This window comes from Haemorhous mexicanus, chromosome 2 (genome assembly GCF_027477595.1).
Source record: "Haemorhous mexicanus isolate bHaeMex1 chromosome 2, bHaeMex1.pri, whole genome shotgun sequence".
Lineage (NCBI taxonomy): Eukaryota > Metazoa > Chordata > Aves > Passeriformes > Fringillidae > Haemorhous > Haemorhous mexicanus.
In genome coordinates, this window is record NC_082342.1 from 104,287,181 (window position 1) to 104,303,825 (window position 16,645).

The 16,645-nt window shown below is 39.3% G+C and overlaps 2 protein-coding genes across 9 annotated transcripts in view; one reads left to right on the forward strand and one right to left on the reverse strand.

Annotated features, from left to right (window-relative positions):
* The window catches only part of OFD1 (OFD1 centriole and centriolar satellite protein), a 29,670-nt gene extending 26,636 nt beyond the window's left edge, over window positions 1-3,034 (forward strand). Inside the window, exons 20-23 of the mRNA XM_059839773.1 lie at window positions 299-453; window positions 1,025-1,195; window positions 1,823-1,893; window positions 2,850-3,034. Of these exons, the coding sequence (XP_059695756.1) occupies window positions 299-453; window positions 1,025-1,195; window positions 1,823-1,893; window positions 2,850-2,895 (443 nt within the window). The 3' untranslated portion in view covers window positions 2,896-3,034. The remainder of the gene's footprint in view (window positions 1-298; window positions 454-1,024; window positions 1,196-1,822; window positions 1,894-2,849) is intronic.
* A 1,071-nt stretch (window positions 3,035-4,105) lies between these two features.
* Window positions 4,106-16,645, reverse strand: part of GPM6B (glycoprotein M6B) — a 106,443-nt gene continuing 93,903 nt past the window's right edge. For 6 of the 8 annotated variants that reach the window (XM_059839788.1, XM_059839790.1, XM_059839787.1 and 3 more), the window contains 5 exons: window positions 13,954-14,110; window positions 10,684-10,855; window positions 8,726-8,799; window positions 8,346-8,411; window positions 4,106-5,991 (listed from right to left, as the gene is read on the reverse strand). In XM_059839788.1, coding sequence (XP_059695771.1) covers window positions 5,842-5,991; window positions 8,346-8,411; window positions 8,726-8,799; window positions 10,684-10,855; window positions 13,954-14,110 — 619 coding nt within the window. In that variant the 3' untranslated portion in view covers window positions 4,106-5,841. Of the gene's footprint in view, window positions 5,992-6,452; window positions 7,643-8,345; window positions 8,412-8,725; window positions 8,800-10,683; window positions 10,856-13,953; window positions 14,111-16,645 lie in introns of those variants that run through there. The other 2 variants (XM_059839785.1, XM_059839789.1) reach the window with 1 other exon arrangement.

Here is a 16,645-nt window from a genome sequence, read left to right on the forward strand (position 1 = left end):
AATAAGAATATCCAGGAAGGGAACGAGAAGTGCACAGATCTGTCAAATCTCTGGCCTGTACTTTGGCTCTACTCCTTAACTCTTGGTGAGTCATTTATCAGACTAGAAAATGTTTAGAGGTGGGAAAACACATTAGCCCATACCCAAGAGTAAGCTCAATGTATGTGCAGACAATATATGCAGTTGTTTTTCATTTGCTGTTAACTTTATTCGGGAACCTGGTACTGATTTGTATGTTCTTGTAAAGATTACTGAACTACATAAATCAAATTACAGATGTTGAAATAATTTTTCACAGCGGTGCTGGATCAAAGGCAGATTGAAGAACAGAACAGAGAAGTTGAGCAAAACTTAGAAGAAGAAAGGAAAGCAGGAGAAGAAAGGAAAGAGAAAGAACAACAGGAAGCTTTGGAAAGCGAGCAAAAAGAAGTGGGAAAGCTTAATGAAGAGGGGGTAATTCAATTTCTGACAATAATGCAGCCTTGTAGTGGCTTGCATTTTAGGATTTTTATATGTGTTGCTTGGTTAAAAGTAGATTTTTAATCCATAAAGTGAAAGTAGTAGAGGCTAAGTTATTTTATGTACTTGTGTGATTAACCAATCTCACTAGAGTGTCTCTTTATGCCAAGTGACTTTTTCACTGGAAACAGATGCCTTTCCTTCCCTGCCTTATGTAACTGGAAGCTACAGTTTTGTGGCCACTGTCACCATGCTGTTGGAACAAGCTGAACATTTGCTGTCTCTGTGGTGTGGCCACTGCAGGTGGGGGCACCACCAGAGTATGTTCATGTCCATCTGTCAGGACTTCCAGGGTACTCTGGGAAGGAGAGGGTATAAGACCTTGAGTTTGCTTAAATCCCTTTGAGCTTAAACACTTAGTGTTCTGGATTTTTAGGTCCTGTTTAATACTGCTTAGACTGGTGTGTTTTACTGAGTTTAACGTGAAATTCTGCATGTATTGCAGATAGTAAGGTATAAATGTATTTTTCTAATCAGTATTTATTTTTATTTTTGTGTCCTAAAGTATGGGCAAGACTTGATGAAAACAGATGAAGAAATAGAAGATAAAGAGGGAGTAAAATCTGAGCATAGTAACACTGCTGCTGAAAATAATGTAAAGGATCCTTCTTCCAATCCATTAGAAAAATACATGAGAATAATTCAGCAGAGCAGAGAGCAAGAACTGGCAAAAAAGGTGATTGTTCTCAAAACACAGTCCCAAAAATATTATTGACCAAATTTGTGTCTTGCTAGGCATGCTTAGAATAAAAACAATATTAATATTTAATTTTTTCTTCATTTATAAACTTTGTGTAACAACCTGCAGAGCAGGGTGTTTGGATTTGTATTGGAAAAGTGTGATGATCCAAAAGAAAAAACATGGAAAACTTTGTTCTGTAAGGGTTACTGGTATCCTCTGGGTGGGGGGTTTGTTAGTTTGTTTTTTAAGGTATTAGGGCAGTATTTAAAAGTCCTCAATTTTTAGCTTAAACTGCGTTTAAATACGGTTTGAAGCTACACGTCAGGTTGTGTTCCTCTAACACAACAAATTTATTCTGGCAAAATGGAAAATTGGACTGTTAAAGAAGAGGTATGGGTGGACATTACTGCAGTGAAGGAATGCAGGATGCTTTTGTTCAGACATGATCCCATTCTAAATTTCCAAAGTGTTACTATTCCAGTGTAGCATTTGTAGAAATAGGGTTGGTCCTTTGGAAGATTTTTATTTTCAGTTATGAGCCTTAAAAATCCAGATACTGTTATTAGGTCACTTTGACATTAGAACTGGTTAGAGAAAGTGTATTTTCCTCTTGGTTACCAGGATTCAAAAAAAGAAGAAATAAGAGAAGGGTCACCTTCAGAAGGACTTCTATCTACTGAAAATGATGACAGGTAAGGCTCATGTATTAATCACTTCTAGTACTCCATAATAACAAATAATAATAATAATAATAACAACTCTAATATATAGTTGTAATAGATTTAGTATGAATTATGTTAAGAGACATCTGCCTCCTTAGAAACCAAAATAAATTATTAATCAAAAGCAATTGTGTCAGAAAAATTGAGGATCCTTCCAATCCTTGCACATGCAAGTTAAGCACTGTATGTAACTCATATCTGAGAGCTGCACTTTATGATCTGCTTCAGTAGTTGTGGCACTCACAACTTTTTCACAGAGAGCTGGAGTTTGAGGGATTGTTCTTGGGTGATGACACCCTGGGTAAAGGTTTGTCTGTGCTGCACCTCACCCATAGTCTGTTCCTAGCTTTGATTTTTTCAGTAGCATTGTGGATTTTTAAGATGCTTTATTCAGAGATTTTTGTCTGCCTCCACTGAGTCACAACAACTCAGGCATCTCCTCTGGTTTTCTCTAGGCATTGATAAATACAGATGTGTGTTTTAGTTGCTTGCCAGAGAAAAACCAAACAATCCTCCTCCAAATCTTTCAGTTTATTCCAAGATGTAGAATTGAAAATAAGCAAAAAAATATGGAGCAGTTAGGAAAAAACCCCATAAAGCTTCACTATAACTTTAGTAATGATTCACTATTGTCTGTGCTGTTAAACATAACAGACCCTACCCTGCTGCTCCTGAATTGGCACCAGTTGTGTTGCTTTCACTTGGTGAGCACTATAGAAGATAGTTCTGCTTTTTGAGGTATAGGTGATGGCCTTCAGTTAATGAAGGCCCAAATCCTCCTCCTTTAGGGTTGGTTTTATTGCCAGCAGTTCACTGAAACAGCAAAGGCAGTTTCTTAACTCTGTTTTAAAATGAGTGTTAAGATTTAAGATAAACTACATTGGACTCTTACCACTTTATTTTCCTCCCTCCTATTATCAATACAGTCTTGCAGACATTTCTCATGGAGACGTGGATGAAAGCTTCTGGTGAACAATAGCTACTGATTTTTTAATTTGTATTATTATTATTATGAGAGAGATATTTTTAAAGTAGTTTTATGCCTTTAATAAATGTTTGCACCAACACTGCAGGCTGTGTAATTATAAATTAATAAAGCTGATTTTGATCTGTTTCATCACTTCAGTCATTCATTTCAAACAGGGAGTCCTGATGTGTTACTAATCCAGGAGGAAGCCCTTGGGTGGGGTGAGAGAAAGAACAAAGCAGGGAACAGAAACCGATCAGTATGTTTGGGTAGATTTGTGTTGGCACTGAATTTCTCTAAACTTTGTCAATTTTGCCAACACCCACCCCCCAACCCCTTCTCCAAATGGTTCAAAGTGTGGATGAAAGGAAGGAAAAATTCCCTCATCATCACCTGATTTAAAGGTGTCCCCTGGAGGCACTTGGCTCACACAGCTTCAGAGCATTGAGTGTGACAGACCCAAAATAAGGTGTCCCTTCTGCTGCATGGCAGGGGCAGGAGCCACTTTCAAAAGCAGCCCCTCTCATGTATAACCTCATTGGTATTAACCAGCCCAGAATGGAGAGATTAAAATAAAAATGCTATTTAACTCATCTTTATTTAAGCTTTGTATTTTGTAGGTAGATTATAGGCAAGATCATTAAACTTTATTTACAGTATAAAATACAGTAGTTTTTATCAATGAAGTAATTTTGGGTGGCAGCATATATTACAACTTGCACTGCATTTGAGGCTGCTCATCTTGACCTAACTACAAGAACATGAAGCCAAGTTTGACAGAATTTAGGGGCAAAAAAACCAAAGTTCTGTCTTAAATTCACTGGATGTTTAAACACAACATACCAAAACTGTGACAGATACAAACTTCGCTTTTTGAAATGGAGCTAAAATGTGATGTGGTTACTCTGATTTTGCATGCTGCTTAATTTGCTGTTGCAGCCACTCTGGCCTTTACAGAATTTTTGAGTGACTGCTCCAGTTGGATGTTGGGAAGGGGTAGTGCTTGTTGCATTATGCTGGCCTGGAACAGCTACCACTACTGCATGCTGCACACAGCTGCTGCTGCAGCTGCACCTGCAGAGCAGCCCTGCCCCATGCAGGAGGGCAGGGAGCTCTGGAACAGGATGTGTTTCACCTCAGATAGAGACATAAAGCCTAGAGATGCACTGCCATGGAGTAGCTGTAGGTCTGGGTTCAAATAAGCATACACAAGTGTTGTCTATTATCTACAAATATTTATTTTAACACTTGGATGTAACTACAGGAAGCCCTTGGCACTGATAGAAAATATTGATTCACTGTTAGGTTACAAAAATTTATACATAGCAAAATTTAATGCTCTTTACATAAAAATATTAGACTACTTAAACAAAACTTCAAAAACTCCCAGTAATAGCTACACTGAATTAGAAAAGAATTAGGCTTTAAGACACTGCCTCCATTATTACCCTTATGCAAACACTGGGCTAGAACATCACCTGCATTGCTGTAGAAATGTCTCCTTCATGCAACAGGTAAGAACATACACTAGGCTATTTTGTCATATTTGCTCTACATCAATCAACTTTGCCCCTTTTTTGAAACTGTCAAATTAGACTTCAATAGTTAACAAAAGAAATTATATTTGAAGGTAATACCCCAAAAAATGCCTTTTCTCTTAATACTGACTTGAAGGAATTTGTGCTTCCTTTGATGTATATTCAGCAAACAGTCAAAACTACCAAACCACACGTCAGCTTAGCAGGGGTATGACTTGAATATTTAATTTTTTCAAATGAATGATGTATTTTTACTTTCCCCCCCAACATTTATATATATATATTTATATATATATCATATAGAACAAACACCAAATATACCATCACTAATACTCAAGATATCACTGAATGCTTCTGAAAAAAAACATTAATTAGAAGGCAGACTTCTATGGGAAATGACTTTAAAATGGCACCAGTTTGTTTGTTGGTTTTTTTTCTGAACACCACGTTTTCTTAGTGTGCTAATTAATTTGTAAAAAGGAAAACACATAAGCACTGACTATAAATTTGCTAAGCACCAAGATAGAGAAAGGTGGACATCCTGTATTATTTTTATGGCTGCAAATTTTATTGTTTGTGTAAAACTCTGCAAACTTTCTCATCCACTCATTTGGAATTGTCAGATCAGTGTCATTTTAATAAGGTAACACTTTCACTTTCTTAAAATGTAGGATAATGGTCTCCTGCCAATATATAAATGCTACAACATTTATAGAAAATAAATATTAAGGCAAAGCTGACATTTATTTTCAAAGAAGGGGATCATTATCCAGATCCAGGGATCTACATTCCATTAAATAGTTAATAAAAAGATTAGAACTGGGGAGATCTGCTCGACCTCAGGTGAGCACAGGGACGCGACGGCTTCATCGTGGCAGTGTGTGGCACAGGAGTGCAGCTGCTCCCATGGCCCAGGTGTGGGGCGTTCCCAAACAGCCCCCCTGCACCGCCTGGGAGGTGCTGCAGCTGTGCCATCACACACACACGAGCTCCTCTCAGAAATCCCAGCTGGGCACAGGTTCCTTTGGGAGGTGCTCAGTCACACACCCTGCATGTGCCTGAGGTTTGCACAGATCTACTGCCTGCTTGGCAGGGGCACCCGCCACCGTTTTGTGCAGGGCGTCATGCTCTAGAACAACTATAATACCAAGTCTCAAAGAAAAATAATTTGGTCACTTTTCGTAAAGTGTTGCCTTTTAAAATGCCTGGAATAAACCCTCCACTCTCTTTTAGAAAGCATGGAAGATTACCAATGGGACGATTTCCCTAAAAAAGTTTTCCAGGAGCTGGAATGTGAAGCTTTTACACTTCTCTCTAATTTCGTTTGCTAGACACACATCTGTACTGCAGAGCAGCTATTTGCTGATTTGTCAGAGCTACAGAACTCTTCTGCTGAATTATTGTGGCAAACATTTATGTGTAAGAATTGAGTTGCTCTTTTGACCGAGACTGGATATCCTGAAGCTCCTGCTCTTCTTTTGCTTTGATATCTTGGTAGGCCTGCATTTTGCTTGCATCCTTTAAGTAGGCCCAGTTAGAAGACAGTATCATGAGGAAGTGGATCTGGAAGAGAAGGGTGAGCATGATGGCGAGTGAGCATGTCAAGAGGCAAAGCAAGCTGCTAGTCAGATTAATAGACGCTCTTTAAAATAACGACCAAAAAAATAAGTTATTCTACGTTAATAAGCATTCTGTTATTAAAACAAGCACAGAGGCTATTTTTCAAAGATCTCTAGAATTTGGCATGCTAATAATTCAGTCGGTTATTCACAATTTAGAGAAAGTTAGTACAACAATATTAAAATGAGCTACAGAGTTGTACGGGTCAATTAAAATGCAGAATGGGGGGAAGCAGGAAAACAGTTTTGTACGTGGCAGTATACGGAATCTGTAAACTACGAGGTGCTCAGAAGAACTGCTCTCTAAGGTCGTGGTGTTTATGCATATCCAAGCCCAGAGCCCGGCAGGTCTTTTCCCCCAACAAGCAGATGAGAATTCCACCCTCCCCCTGGAAGAAAACCTGAAACTGTGAACTGTTTTATTCACGCAAACAAGGCTACATTAACACATCAAAAAATTAAACATCAAAACATGAATCCAAAACTAAGCAAAAGCATGCAATGTCTGGGTTAAGAAGTCTTAATCCTGCATTTTTATAGCTACATTTTAAACTTCCATTGTCCAACCTCAGGTGAAGAGTTGTGTATAGCAATCGGTTCTCTTTTTTAAATTATTATGTGTTTGTTTTTCTAGTTTGTGCATTCGTCTCTTGCCAACTTCTCTTGCCCATACTTCATGCAAAAACATCTACATCTGAAAACATTGATTTGCTTCTCCTTCTTTTTCCCCCCAACACTGTGAAAAGGTCCCTGTGATCTATGCATGGTTTTGCTTCCTGTGCAGTCATACTTACATTTTTGAGATCTGGCTACTGAGAAATCAGTTACTAAAGTGCAGCCATACAAGAGCAGAAGCTATTTATGTGCTGTTTCTTACTAGTTCAGGGTCCAAAAGAAAGAATGTGATTGTTTTACGCAGAGCTAAGACAAGGATTTATTTTCTCAGAGAAAGAGTATAATTTGGCATGCACTTAAGAGTAAGAGAAAATAATTGATTTCATCATCCATGGAATCACTTGGAAATACAAGCAAATTAATTCATTAATTCATTCATAATTCACCTGGGCTTCTGACCTCTGCCAACATAGACTGGCACTACTTTATTATTCCTTTTCTTTCACACCATACATATTTTTCATTCTTAGGGGCATTTATATTTGGTGTTCATGTTAAAGAATAAATTAATGCATCTGACCCTGAACTGTTCCAGTATTTGTTTGAGATGACTGTTAGAAATCAAGTGGAGACCTGAAATGAAAACATCCCCTTTTCAGAAGGATGCTTTTTAAACACCCCTACAGTAACTGAATCCTCTCAACATGAAAAAATAGCCAGATCTCATCCACATCATAGTTCATATACAAGAAGTCATTTCATTAATCTGATAAGCTAAACGATGCTTACTGAAGCTATTTACAATTACTGTAACAAAATCCAAAAAGCTAGACTTTTAGTCTAGGGTGTCAGTGGTATTTCAAGCTACGCAATGCAGCTTTTTACTGGGCTTATACAATTTAGAATTTAGTGCAGCAATCTTCCCGACTCTTAAACTTCAAAACAGCATAGTTATATGTGGTAGCCATCATGTAGATCAGCTGGTGGAAGAGAACAAAATACAGGAGAGTAAGATACAACAAGGTGACGGCTCAAGCCCACTTGGGCAACTCTCGATACTTTTACAACAGATGTTACTCTGAGCTCCTTCCAGGGTGAAGATGCAAATAAATAAACCTGCCATTTCTCTGGGGAGGATAACACAGCACAAGCCCTAAGGCCATTTTGTCAGCCAGTTGTGAGTGCTACACCAGGGCTTGGCTGGCACGGGGTTAGGAGCTGGCCACTAAAGGAAGCGTTAGACATAGGAACGAGTCATCTTGTTAACGTCCCTTTTCCCCGCCGCTACCTGAACGGGCACTGCAGGCTTGGAGCAGCCAATCTGCCTGGCTCCAGGCAAAGGAAACCAAGAGGTTATAAGCAGCTGATCAAATAAACTACAAAAATGAAAATAAATAGTGGAAATAAAAGCAGAAATAGTAGATAGAAGTAGGATTTTGAAAGGACATGCAAATCATTTTTTCCTAAGTATGGGGAAGGGGGGTTAAGGTGACTTCCTAAAGCAAAAGTTGGGGACCTGCTGACTTGTGATGACCAAACCATAGCAGCAAATAATGGTGATTACAGCTCACGCCCCTTCATGTCTAGTATCACTATCTTTAATATACACAAAATTTAATCTTAAAGCATCTTAAGCCTAAAATGAACATTTTTAATTATAAAACAACAAAGAATACTACCCACCAATGCTATGACAGTGGCACCAGCTCCAGCACAAGCCACAATGAACAGGTGGTAAGACATGTAGAACTAGAGAAAAAACATGTTTAAAACATTAAAGTAATTCATTAGGAACAGTATAAAATGCATTTCAAGTGTTCTAGAGAATAAGGATAATAAAACCATCTTTCTAGCATGGTAGCAAATCTTTAGAAAATAAAAGTGTGAAAATAATTTTCCTTTTTTTAATTTTGGATGATGTAACAATGACTTCATTGTTACAATTAAAGCAATCTCCTTATACTACTAGCCTAAGTTCTCTGCAAAAACATTATTCAAGTATTTATTACATGGTGTCCAAGTGACTTGTAGGCAAAAGCTGCGCACAGGTTTCATTTCTGTACCTCATTCGTGTTGCAGATGTTCTCTAAAATTGGGCCACAGGCTTTGCCAGGTACAGCATTCCAAGGGATAATACCTGAAATACCACAGAAAAGAAACCACTAATTTTAGCAATCAACACAGGCTTTCTATTCCTCTCATCTTTTTCACCCACTTGCCAGTTGTGCTCCCCTTCTGGGCATCCGTGCCTTGACCAGAACAGCTTGGAGCTGGCAGCAGGAATTCAAACAACTCCCTCAGGTTATGCTTTCTCCTCACACTGAGGGCTGCTGCTAAGGCATGTTCTCAGATGTGATTCTCCCATCTGGCAGCCTAACAGTTGGTTGGGTTTTTGCACTTTGGGTCCAGTTGCACACTCTGCCTACTCCCCCACTCGGCACAGAAGAGAGAATCTGCATCTCAGAGGTACTTGGCACCTTTCAAGGCAGCACTTACTAGATGAGGTTCTACTTGAACAAGAAACTACTGTGGAGGGGTGTGAATACAGAGCAAGAGGGAAGAATTACAGGATTTTTTTCTGGTTTAGTTCCAATAGGTAAAAAACATCAAGTGAACACTGCTACACAAAAGTTCAGTCTGCTGCACCTCATATACTCCAAATGACTTTTCTTACATGATTGCAAGAATGAAAAGTCAACAGAATCTAGCAGATTTAAAATAACAAACTTTTAGGCCAGTAACAAATGTAAAGCTTAAGCAAAACCTATTTGAATTAAGAGAAACCCAGTTTGTTTTCCCATAAAACTTTGCATTTCAACCCAGCTGGTTGGAATTAGCAACTCTATATGTGGCAGGTCATTGAAATTATCTCAGGATGGCATGGCTTTCAAAAAGATTTTATAGGATTTTCTTCCAAGTCAGCTTCTTCTCTGCAACTGCTACATACAATTCCAGCCTTTTAGCTACTGCTTCCACCCAAAAACGTGAGGAAAGTTCAGTGACACATGTTGTCTGTTAGGGAGCTGCTGTCTCCCATCACGCACTGAAACCCAAATGGTTTTACTGATCAGGGAACAATACAACCCTATACAGCACTAATGCAGCTGCAAAACAACCAGGAGAAGCAGGAAGGAGGAGGAGCACATCTCCCTTCACTCCTAGGCTTTGCTGCTGAAGAAAATGTCTTCCCAGCCTCTTGCTGTGAGCTGCTAAAACAGAATGTATATGTTTAACTGATTTGAAGATTTGCTTTTAAAATTAGTGTGTAGTTTCTTCTACTGCACTTACCTGGACAGGAGAGCAAAGCCAAACTTTCTTACTTTTTCAACTTTGAATCCATTTTCTCATCTTTGAATGACTTAGTCCAAAGAAAGAAACATTCCTAGAAAATGCTAGCTAGAATGAAGCCAAAGGTAATGATGACAAAAGATGTTCTGCATAAGGGAAGCTGAAAATATTAACTTCAAGAAAAACTCACCTTAAGAAATGAAAAACCTGACCTTATTTTAAGTTATTGTCCCAGCTCCCTCAGATTTCTGCGTGTTATCCGAAAGCAGTATTTACTCATTATTAGTTATGACAGATTTTAATTGCAGGTTTTTGTTTTTTAACTGAAAGGAATTGTCAGTGCAACATTCAGACATTTACTTCATCTTTAAATGTAAAACAGTTTTCTGAAAGAACAGAATATATGCATATGGGTTCAAAACCCACAATCTGGTTATCTATTTCTCAGCACTGTGTCCAAGCAGTTTATTTTGAGGCTGATCTATTTTCAAACCTAATATTACAGTATTGGAAGCTGCTACAAAATCATTTCAGATAAGTGACTTGTCAGTTCAGTTAAACTGATTGCATCTGGAAAGAGATCAGTGTAATGTGAATTAATTAGAAGAGTAATAGCACATTCAGAGATAGAAGATGCTTTTGCATTTGATTCATCTGATCAGGCTGAGGCAAAACTACTGAAGACAGAGCGAGGAGGATGGATAAAGGATGTACTCAGGATTAAAATGGGTACCGTATTGCCTGATGTCCACGCAGATCTGGTCCCCTGGAACTGTCACATTGGTCTGAAAAGATTTGATGACTTCACAAGTTGACCAGATGTTATAGAACATAAAGACAGGCACAGCGGAGAAGCCGAAGACCCCGAGCCAGGCCACTCCAAGCACATAGGTGAGGAAAACAAACTGGGCAGAGAAAACACAAACACTTTGTGTTTATCTTTGAAAAGACTACTTAAATTTTCCTTAAAAATGCTTCAAAGTAATCTTAAGCATTCTTTCAGAATTCAAGTGAGAAAGCATTTGATTTTCAAGCACACAAAATCAGTATTCTCATTGCTTACAAATACTTTGGTAGTTAAGTGCTACAGAGAAAGTAATTCAGACATTTCCTTTTTCATCAGCCTGAGTAAACAGATTGCCCTCATGTGAAAGAGCAGCCCATTGATTTCTCAAGATTCTCAGCTAAGCAGGGATGCTGGTTGTAGGCTAAAACCAATAAATTCCAACAAAAATCAATTTAAGGGGTTTTTTTTAAATTAACTGTAACATACTAGCATTTCTATACAACTTGCAAATCAAAACCATGCAGTGAATCAGTGCTCACAGAGCTCCCCCACACTCCCTGATGTATTGAAATCAATTTGGAATGTAACATTTGAAAATACCTATTTTTGCAAACATACCATGACCGTTAAGAGCAGATCAGAAGGATTCAATTGGTCTAATACTCACTGCCAAGCAGAAAATTAATTACTTCACCTTAGAAAATCATGGATTTATCCACTAAAATTTGCTGCTTTGGGTTTGCTCTTTAAAGAAACCCACTACATTAAATGCATTTTCTTCAGTTAGATTAAAAGATGTGGCACTGATTGCTTTGAAAATCTCCAGCTTCCTCCTCCCGCTAAGCCCCTTCCCTTTTCCCTCCTCTTCAAAGTGTTATGGTGAAACAGTAGCTCTGGCATCAGTTCCTAGCTCCCTCCTCTTGGTGAGAGCAGGATTTGGATCCCACTTGGAAGGTGGGGGAATGCTGTTACATCTTCTGGGCTCTCTTTTCAGTGTTAGCTGTGGCTGTTCTCTCACCTGCAGGTGGACTGGAAAGGCTTCACTTTCAGTAAAGCACTGGTGCCCTACTACCTTATAATTTGTGTGCCAGAGGACAACAGCAAGGATGGGAAAGGCTCTCAGGGGGGAGGATTCTCAGCCTGACCCAGAACCAAGAGACTGAACTAATGCTGTAGTGGTGGCACAGGTTTTTTCCAGAATAATCCTACAAGTATTCGAGCAAAAGCTGAACAACTGGTTAGGTTTCAGTCAAGGGAGCTGGTGTGTGGGGAGGTGGAAGATATTGCAAAAATATGGCCCATAATACCCCAGCTAGGCTTTAATTTAGAGACAACTCCACTGGAATACCTACTTCATATTAGATAGCACCATACATCAGACCTGTAGGTTTTGTGTGAGAATTGAAAATCCTCTCTTTGGATTTTGGGAAGGACCAAAGGTTAAAGGATTTCTGTAGATAACACTACAAATAAAACATGAGTTTGCATATGTGTATGTGGAAGTGTGCATGAGAGGAAGTGCACAAAGCCTTTAAATCCTAAAATAGCCAGAAAAAAATACTCTCACATTTAATGTGATAACTGTGGGAAATGGCAATTCTGCATTACCAGAGCCAACACAAATAATTCAGGGAAGATGGAAGTCTGTCCTCTGTAGCAACCTTATGCAAGATGGGACTGCCTTTCAGGACTTTGCTCAGTAATGTAATGAAAGAAGAAGTAGAGGAGCTCTTGATCAAAATGGCAGAAGGTCACTGTATGTCCAAAAGCCTGTTGCCTGTACCTAGCTGGAGTCACTAATCTGTTAAACATTTTATGTCCTCACAAACGTTGTTGTTTTAGCCCTAAGGTTTTACACAGCAGCAGAGAGGCACTTTTCCTGTCACCACCAAACATTAATGCAGCTTATCAGAGCTCCAAGCCATTGCTCAGCTGGTAAATTCTCTCCTTCATTGTATGGACAAATATGGACAAACATGCAAACACGTTTTTCTGCCCTATTTCCATGTGTCACACTGGTATTTGTATAAGCAGCTGACAATCATGTGCCTGTAACTACTCAACTGCACAAGCAATTGTCTGCACTGATGAAATGCATGGATGTGTATGTTTCTACTTTAATTTGAATCTTTTGAAAACACTGCTTTAGATCTAATTTTGCTCCTTGGTGAAGACCATACTTGCTGGGAAAAAACTGAGCAAATAGCTGCTTAACTGGAAAATTATCAGATGCCTTATTTTTATTAGCTCTTGAAAAATTCAGTAAGTACCCAACAGCACAGTGGAAAATTGCTAACTCTCATGAAAATAAACATGCATCTCTTTTGTATTTAACCAGCTAAAAGTACATATTTTTTAAGTTCAGGATATAGACTGTATATTAAAATGCAACAATCACATCAAAAGCCTCTTCTCTTTTCACCCACACTTTCCCGTGGGCGATCTGTCATACTGCTTAGCTTCCTCCATAACTACGAGCTTTGAATTCAGATTTTCAGTAATAGCTTTGAAATCTTCTCTCAGAAACATAGTTATGGCTGTTCTTGCAGAGTGTGCCCTTGGGGACAATGTGGGTGAGAATCTGAAGTTTTATTTTTAGTTAAACTTTGCTTACAATTTTGTTCTAACACAGAAGTATGCTGAAGAGAATATGGCTGGTAACTTCAGGGCTTTGCGAAAAAGCCTCGCTATTCTATAGTCTGCCTTTTGCCATCTGCAAATCAATACTTGATTCGAGTGCAAAGATGTTGTGAAGCTTCATTCATTCATTACTGTTTGTTGAAGGATCCAAACACTCAAGCACAATTGACTATGGAAGTCAGAGCCATTACAGTTTGATATTTAAATAGCTTTGCAAACCACAGCCCTTTTACAGTCTGCCTTTAAGCATCACTCAAGTGTTCCATGTTTAAAAGTATGAATTTCCTTTTGGCTCACATTAAGTGTTTTAAAATTAGCAGTCTCCTCAGTTTACTTTAGACCAGTGGGTTCAGCTTTATGGCAGGGGAGACCATGGCAGCCCCCACCCAGCCCATCTGCAGCATTTTGATTTAACCAAGCACCCCCGAAGTTGAGAGAAGAACCAAGACATGGGTTGACCCTGATCACACACAAGGAGTTAAACAAAGAAGGCAACAACATTCTGTTATTCAGAACCCAGTAGTCAACAGGTTTTAGCCAGCAAAGACTGATGTTCCCATTTCTGATCCCACTCACCATTCCACTGATGCAGCGACCACAGGCTGTTGTTTTGAACTCTCCATGCAGCTCCTTCACAGCACTTGTTGTATAAAAACCTTCCGCCAAAAGGATTATGCCATATAAGAAGAAAAATGATGCAATGCCATAAATTACATACTGCATTAGCTGTATTCTAAAATGGAAAAGAAAGAAATAATATAATTAGATTTCAGTCATATAAAAACAAAGTCAGTCCTCTGAAATTATAATAAATGAGAGACAACTCCTAGAAACAAAGTTGAAGGTTCCTTAGCATTTTAAGCAAGCAGACTGCAGGGAAGCACTGTTACAACTGTGCCCCTTCCCAGGTGAGCAATCCTGATGTGCATTAGTCCTGCACCCACCTGAGCAACCCCTGTTGGTGCTGCAGTCCTTGCACTGACTGGTGTTAGTCACTACGCTAAAGCTGCAATTTCACACCTCCACTATGGAGGTTTCCTTCTTCCTCTTACTGCTCCTGACACCTAACTTGGGAATGGCTGACATGGACAATGCAGGGCTTTGAAGTGGCAAAGCCTGGAGCTGCACCCCTGACTGAACCACCAGGCTCTGTGGTCATTCCTTTGGCTTAGGGAAAGGAAGAAGTCCCTGAAATTCACCATTCCCACCTGTGAAATCCAATTAACTTAAGTTTGCAAAAATTTCTGAATTCAGCAATATTATATATTTGATATAAAACTCAGCAAACATGCAGTGACTTCTCCTGAGGCTGCTCTACAGCCTGGAAGGGTAGTTCCAAGTGAGCTGGTAGTTTCAGTGCTTTAAGTCACAGCAGCGTTGAGTGCCTCCAAATGTTAATTTTTTATTTTTTTTTTTAATGGAAGAGTTATTTAGGAAATGCTTCTGTTTTAGGTACTCTGGAACCACTCAGAGGAAGATCATCTCGGGGCACATGGTATAAGCACTTCCCCTCAGATGTTATTTGAGAAAGTTCTTGATTTCTTAAAAATCTACCATTTGCAATGACACTCTAACAGTATTTTCCTTTAGCTAGAATAGGTAGATGAAAAGAATAATTTCTATATATTATCAATCAGATTCTGTATCCAAAGTGAATTATCTTGGAGGACCAGCATTTCTGGTCTTCAAAAGTCCTGTTTTGTTATTAGCACGATTTCCCTGCAGCTTCTTAAAAGGAATTTGATTGTTGGGATGGTTATTTTCGATGAAGTTATTCACAGAACTAAGAGGTTAATTTTATACATCCACACTACCAGTTTTCTGAGGATAAATATGCTTTGCTCAAGATAGTTTTTTCTGATTCTTGCCACTCTCCACCAAGTAGCTGTTGGCATAGATCTCCAAAGAGCATCTGAATGTTTTAGCTTAAGGAAAATTGATGACTACCATTTATACAGTTAAATGTTACCCTGGTATCAAAAGAGGATATTGCTCATTTAAAATTTTATGTGGGAAGTGTTATCTTTGTTTTCCAAACTGATTAAAAATAACTTGATAAATCTGTTGCATCTATGCTGTAAAGAACAAAAAAATTAACTCAGGATTTGAGAGAGTATAGAAGAAACCATTTCAGCATCATTAACAGTCCAGGAGAGACCCAATGCGTGCTACCAGAAGTTAGCAATAGGAAAACTGGTTAAAGAAGTCCATTCCAAAGGGTGTGTTACTAACGTATTTTTCTTTTTTTCTTTATGTTGTTGTAGCCTCAAATCTGCCCCTTTCTAACACCTCTTCTCCCTTCTCACCCCCCTTGGCTCCACAGCGTCAAGCCCTGAGCTGCTTTGGTAGGAATTATGCATTTCCCCAGCTGCTGGTGCTGACATGACAAGAAACATTGTCAACAACTCTCCAAAACATAAAACTTGCTGCCTGTGACTGCTGCTTTTGCAATTTCTTCTATTTTGCTCAAATGGAGACTGATGCAAGCACAGGGTGTTTTGTTATCCAGTTGCTGAAGAACAGCTGCTTACATTTTCTCACTAATTTTATCTCTAACTGTGGAGCCCTGGTGGCTCATGCCCTGGAGCTGGGGACACACTGCCAGTCACAGCCAGGGACTGAGTGTGGGCAGTGCTGGAAGGGAGAACCCCAGTGGGGAGCAGTCCCAGAGCAGGTCAGGGTACAGAGGGTCCTGTGGACAGGGGAAGCCCTGAAATGGTGCTGTGGGACCAGCACCAGTGCTCAGAGAGCATGCAGCAAACTGGCAGATCTATGCCTGCAAAGCATACACAAGGAGTCAGTAACAACAGAAATTGTAAAGAAAATAAGAATTAAGTGTGCTGCATAGGGCCCTGATACCAGAGTCTTCAAATATCACCTGTCTGGCTTGCTGCCTGTGCACTCCTGTATGAGCCATGCCCACCATGCTCATGCCAGGGGACCCTCATCACAGCCACACATGGCCAGGCTGGCTGCTGGACATGGGACCCGAGGCAGCACACCAGGCCTTCCTCTGACCTCACAGAGAAGCCTTGGGAACATAAATGACCCAAATATTTCACCTGTGGTTATATCCAAAGGCTACATTTGCAGATCTTTCCAGTTTTATCGTTTTTCTCATATACCAGACCAGCTTCTTCTGAAGAGGGATGGTCAGAACCATGCTTCCTTGTTATTTCTGACATCCCTTCCAACTGTATGTCATCAACAAAAACTAAATCTACTCTTAAAATAAAATTGTTACCCCTTGTTCTGTTACAACAGGCCC